Source organism: Delphinapterus leucas, chromosome 7 (genome assembly GCF_059928025.1).
Source record: "Delphinapterus leucas isolate spDelLeu-1000000601 "Yukka" chromosome 7, BTC_Dleu_Yukka2, whole genome shotgun sequence".
NCBI classification, from domain to species: Eukaryota; Metazoa; Chordata; class Mammalia; order Artiodactyla; family Monodontidae; genus Delphinapterus; species Delphinapterus leucas.
Window position 1 is genome coordinate 64,973,902 of NC_143135.1, and position 6,541 is coordinate 64,980,442.

The 6,541-nt window shown below is 37.0% G+C and overlaps 1 protein-coding gene across 1 annotated transcript in view; it reads right to left on the reverse strand.

Annotated features, from left to right (window-relative positions):
* GRM5 (glutamate metabotropic receptor 5) overlaps positions 1–6,325 on the reverse strand; it is a 165,652-nt gene extending 159,327 nt beyond the window's left edge. Inside the window, exon 1 of the mRNA XM_089915868.1 lies at positions 6,114–6,325. Coding sequence (XP_089771994.1) covers positions 6,114–6,325 — 212 coding nt within the window. The remainder of the gene's footprint in view (positions 1–6,113) is intronic.
* Between the last annotated feature and the right edge of the window lie 216 nt (positions 6,326–6,541).

Sequence of the window (6,541 nt, forward strand, 5' to 3'; positions counted from 1 at the left end):
AATCAAGATTGTTAAATGTATTTATAATAAAATTGATAACTTATTTTTATCAGAAGACACCACTACTTAGGAGATCTCTACATGGTGTGTGTGTGTGTGTGTGTGTGTGTGTGTGTGTGTGTGTGTGTGTGTAGGTGGATATACAGATGATAGATGGATAGGTAGGTAGGTAGGTAGGTAGATAGATAATTTGGAAAGGATTCATATCTAGAATATACGAAGAATTTCTATGAATTAATATTAAAAAGAAGCCCTATAGAGAAAAAGGGTCAAGAAGTTGGAACACTTTACACTTTGCAAAATAGGATTGAAATGGCCAATAGATAAAAAAGAATGCTCAACTTTATTCATTACAGCAACACAAAGTAAAACCACTATGAATAGCATCACACACAAACAAGAATGGCTAAAGTCAAAAAGACTGACACAGTATAGAATAAAAGCTGGAGCAACTGCAATTCTCAAACATTGATAGACACGTATAGCCTGGTGTAACCTACTATTTGGCAGTGTCTATGACAAGTGAATATAAGCAGACACTATGATGGAGCAATTCCACCCTTAGATATGTCCCCAGTAGAAATGCTATCACAGATACAGTAAAGCAGGGGTCCCTAATCCCTAACCGGTAGTGGTCCACGGCCTGGGACCACTAGGTCCCAGGAACTGGGCCGCACAGCAGGAGGTGAGTGGCAGGTGAGTGAGCAAAGCTTCATCTGCCACTCCCCATCGCTCGCATCATCGCCTGAACCATCCCCCACCCCCGTCTGTGGAAAAATTGTCTACCATGAAACCGGTCCCTGGTGCCATAAAGGTTGGGAACCGCTGCACTAAAGGCATGTAGAAGAATGTTTATGTTAGTACTATCTGCAATAGGCCTATATTATAAACAACAAAAATGCTCATCACCAGCAAAAAGGATAAGTTGTGATTTATTCTTATAATGCAATACTAGATAGCAATGAAAATGTACAAACTACTGCTACGTGAAGTAAAACACATAAGCATAAGATTGCGTGAAAAATATAAACAAAGGAGAAAAACTTATTCCATTTATATAAAGTTAAAAGAGGACAATACTAAACTATAGTGTTAGAAGTTAAGATATTGGTTCCTTTTGATGAATGTGTTCCAGCTTTCTTACTGTTATGGATTTCTTGTTTCATTTCATTGCCGTATGTGAAGATACTTGATATAACTTCTACTCTCTTGAATTTGTTGAGACTTTTTTGTGCCCTAACCTATGACCTATCCTAGAAAACGTTCTGTGTACATTAGAGAAAAATGTCTAATATGCAGCTGTTGGAAGGAATGTTCTATATGTGTCTGGTGGGACCATTTGATCTATAGTGTTGTTCACATTGTTAAGAGCGCAGTATTAAAGTCCCCAACTGTTAATGTTTTGATGTTTATTTTTTCTTTGAGTTCAGTTAGTCTTTGCTTTATCTATTTAGGTACATAATACATGTTGGGTGCATAAATATTTAAAATGTTTATATCTTCCTGATCTTTTTTTTTTAAATTATATAAGGACCTTCTTTGTCCTTTTTTAACTTAGAGTCTATCTTGTCTGATATAACTACAGCTGTCCCCACTTTCTTTTGCTTGAAATACCTTTTTCCATTCCTTCATTCTCAGTTTATGCATGTTTTTAAAACAAAAGTGAGTCCTTTATAGGCAGCGTATCATTGGATCTCTGTTCCTTGCTTCTTCTCTTGCTATGTTCCTTTGTCATTTGATCACCTTTTGTAGTGATATGCTTTGACTCCTTTACCATAATCTTTTGTGTATCTACTACAGGTTTTTCCTTGATGGCTACCATGAGACTTACATAAAATATCTTACATTTGTAACACCCTATTTTAAGCTGATAACAACTTACCTTCAATAGCATACAGAAATTTTAGACTTTTACTTCTTCCCCTTCATATTTTAGGTTATTGATGTTACAATTTCCATATTTGTATATTATGTATCCAATGTCAAATCATTGTAGTTAGGGCTATTTTTTTTTCTGTTAAGTAGCAGTTCTTTATTTTTTTATTATTATTTTTCCACACACACACACTGTATTTTATTTTTACAAGAGATAAATAAACTGACACCGAGCATTGTAAATGGTTGACCACAACAAAAGCAACAATGACTGCAATTACCAAACACGAAACACACTCATACTATGTCATAATATTGACATTCAGTCCAGTAATCCTCCACTGTAACAGCTCCTTTACTTTGCAGTGAAAATTGATTTGTATATTTTTTGCCTCTGAGTCCTTGTGGGATTTTTTTTTATTCAAACAGAAAGTCACAAAAATTATAATCATCCTCATCAGTTCACTCAGTCCCATGTAATTAATTTCTTTTTCATCTTGATCTTCTGTTCGCACTTTTATGAATTCATCAGTTTTCCAGTAGAGTTCTGAAAATGCTTATTCATTCAGTTCAGCAGTATAGTCAGTTACCAGAAACCTGTACTTGTCAGAGTCTTTTCCATGAATTCCCTGAAGATGAAAACCTCTTATAGGAACATTTTTGTAAAAACATCAGAGTACACCCAGAACTGTCTGTAAATGACAAAAGACTTAAAAATGACCACGGCTAAAGATTTGATGAAAGTTCATAATAATGCAATTGACAAGGAAATTTAGTTATTTCTGAGGTATACATTTTAAAGTAATAACTAGAATTTTGACTTATAACATTATACCAGAACATATAAGATTTTTAGAAATTTCATGTAATGTCTGAAACATTTATATTAACATATTGCCATACAAATAACCCAAAGAAAGTTTAGTATTAGTTGTTCTTTTGTTTGTTTTTTTACACTGCAGGTTCTTATTAGTCATCAATTTTATATATATCAGTGTATACATGTCAATCCCAATCGCCCAATTCAGCACACCACCATCCTCACCCCACCATGGTTTTCCCCCTTGGTGTCCATACGTTTGTTCTCTACATCTGTGTCTCAGCTTCTGCCCTGCAAACCAGCTCATCTGTACCATTTTTCTAGGTTCCACATACATGCATTAATATTCAATATTTATTTTTCTCTTTCTGACTTACGTCACTCTGTATGACAGTCTCTAGATCCATCCATGTCTCAACAAATAACTCAATTTTGTTCCTTTTTATGGCTGAGTAATATTCCATTGTATATATGTACCACAACTTCTTTATCCATTCATCTGTCAATGGGCATTTAGGTGGCTTCCATGACCTGGCTATTGTAAATAGTGCTGCAATGAACATTGGGGTGCATGTGTCTTTTTGAATTATGGTTTTCTCTGCGTATATGCCCAGTAGTGGGATTGATGGATCATATAGTAATTCTATTTTTACTTTTTTAAGGAACCTCCATACTGTTCTCCATAGTGGCTGTATCAATTTACATTCCCACCAACAGTGCAAGAGGGGTCCCTTTTCTCCACACCCTCTCCAGCATTTGTTGTTTGTAGATTTTCTGATGATGCCCATTCTAACTGGTGTGAGGTGATACCTCATTGTAGTTTTGATTTGCATTTCTCTAATAATTAGTGATGTTGAGCAGCTTTTCATGTGCTTCTTAGCCATCTATATGTCTTCTTTGGAGAAATGTCTATTTAGGTCTTCTGCCCACTTTTGGATTGGGCTGTTTGTTTATTTAATATTCAGCTGCATGAGCTGTGTATATATTTTGGAGATTAATCCTTTGTCCGTTGATTTGTTTGTAAATATTTTCTTCCGTTCTGAGGGTTGTCTTTTTGTCTTGTTTATTGTTTCCTTTGCTGTGCAAAAGCTTTGAAGTTTCATTAGGTCCCATCTGTTTATTGTCATTTTTATTTCCATTTCTCTAGGAGGTGGGTGAAAAAAGATCTTGCTGTGATTTATGTCAAAGAGTGTTCTTCCTATCTTTTCCTCTAAGAGTTTTATAGTGTCCAGTTTATAGTTTTATAGTGTCCAGTCTTACATTTAGGTCTTTAATCCATTTTGAGTTTATTTTTGTGTATGGTGTTAGGGAGTGTTCCAATTTCATTCTTTTACATGTAGCTGTCCAGTTTTCCCAGCACCACTTATTGAAGAGACTGTCTTTTCTCCATTGTATACCTTTGCCTCATTTGTCATAGATTAGTTGACCATAGGTGAGTGGGTTTATCTCTGGGCTTTCTATCTTGTTCCATTGATCTATGTTTCTGTTTTTGTGCCAGTACCATATTGTCTTGATTACTGTAGCTTTGTAGTATAGTCTGAAGTCAGGGAGTCTGATTCCTCAAGCTCTGTTTTTTTCCCTCAAGACTGCTTTGGCTATTTGGGGTCTTTTGTGTCTTCATACAAATTTTAAGATGATTTTTTCTAGTCCCGTAAAAAATGCCATTGGTAATTTGATAGGGATTGCATTGAATCTGTAGATTGCTTTGGGTAGTATAGTCATTTTCACTATATTGATTCTTCCAATCCAAGAACATGGTATATCTCTCCATCTGTTTGTATCATCTTTAATTTCTTTCATCAGTGTCTTATAGTTTTCTGCATACAGGTGTTTTGTCTCCCTAGGTAGGTTTATTCCTAGGCATTTTATTCTTTTTGTTGCAATGGTAAATGGGAGTGTTTCCATAATTTCTCTTTCAGATTTTTCATCATTAGTGTATAGGAATGCAAGAGATTTCTGTGCATTAATTTTGTATCCTGCAACTTTACCAAATTCATTGATTAGCTCTAGTAGTTTTCTGGTGGCGTTTTTAGGATTTTCTATGTATAGTATCATGTCATCTGCAAACAGTGACAGTTTTACTTCTTCTTTTCCAATTTGTATTCCTTTTATTTCTTTTTCTTCTCTGATTGCCGTGGCTAGGACTTCCAAAACTATGTTAAATAATAGTGGTGAGAGTGGACATCCTTGTCTGGTTCCTGATCTTAGAGGAAATGCTTTCAGTTTTTCACCATTGAGAATGATGTTTGATGTGGGTTTGTCGTATATGGCCTTTATTATGTTGAGGTAGGTCCCCTCTATGCCTACTTGCTGGAGAGTTTTTACCATAAATGGGTGTTGCATTTTGTCAAAAGCCTTTTCTGCATCTATTGAGATGATCATATGGTTTTTATTCTTCACTTTGTTAATATGGTGTATTACATTGATTGATTTGTGTATATTGAAGAATCCTTGCATCCTTGGGATAAATCCCACTTGATCATGGTGTATGATCCTTTTAATGTGGTGTTGGATTCTTTCTGCTAGTATTTTGTTGAGGATTTTTGCATCTATATTCGTCAGTGATTTTGGTCTGTAATTTTCTTTTTTTGTAGTATCTTTGTCTGGTTTTCATATCAGGGTGATGGTGGCCTCATAGAATGAGTTTGGGAGTGTTCCTTCCTCTGTAATTTTTTGGAAGAGTTTGAGAAGGATGGGTTTTAGCTCTTCTCTAAATGTTTGATAGAATTCACCTGTGAAGCTATCTGGTCCTGGACTTTTGTTTGTTGGAAGATTTTAAATCACAGTTTCAATTTCATTACTTGTGATTGCTCCGTTCATATTTTCTGTTTCTTCCTGGTTCAGTCTCAGAAGGTTGTGTATTTCTAAGAATTTGTCCATTTCTTCCAGGTTGTCCATTTTATTGGCATAGAGTTGCTTGTAGTAGTCTCTTAGGATGCTTTGCATTTCTGCATACTTTTAATATGCTGTTTTTAAAAAAATCTTTTAACCTAGAGTTGTAAGTGAACTATACACCATCATTACAATATTAGAGAATCTAACTATGTATTTGACATTACCAGTGAATTTTACACATTCATATGTTTTGAAATGTTAATTAGCGTTCTTTTGCTTCCACTTGAAGAACATGCTTTAGAATTCCTTATAAGGCAAGTCTAGTGGTGAACTTCCTTAGTTTCTGTTTGTTTTGGAAAGTCTTTATCTCTCCTTCATTTCTCTAGGACGGGTTTGCTTAGTATAGTATTCTTGGTTGACAGTTTCCACTTCTGGTCAGGTGAGGTCGCTGGCTCTGTTCCCTGGCAGTGCAGTGCCACTGGTTGGATTTCTAGATTGGGCAGGGCTGTGGGCTTGGCTCAGCAATTGCTCCTGGTCAAGTAGAGTCTCAGGCTGTGATCCTCAACCAGATGGTGCCACTGACTGGACTCTGTGAAGGCAGGGCTTCACATCCGTTTTCCTACTGGAGTGGGGCTGTAGAGCAAGCTCCAAGGGCAGCACAGCTCCCTGGACCCAAGCCACTGCAACCGGCTCAGCTCTGCAGATGGGCAGAGTCACTGGCTGGGGTCTCCACTGGGGCACAGATGCAAGGAGGAATGTGGTCTGCCAAGATCTGAGCACTAGTTGCTTCCCCATTGTCCTTCTCTGTTTCCGTCTGATCCTCAGTGGTCAAGTCCGTCAGATTTCCCAATGATCTCTGTGAGGCAGGACCCAAGTGTACCTGCTGGAAAGTATCCTGTAACACTGGGGGAGCACGATGTCCACCTTCGGCTCTTTTTTTCCCACTGGAGAAGCTATAGGCTCAGGGAAGCCCCCTCACTGTGGTACGGTGCCTGCCTGGGGAAGGGGTGG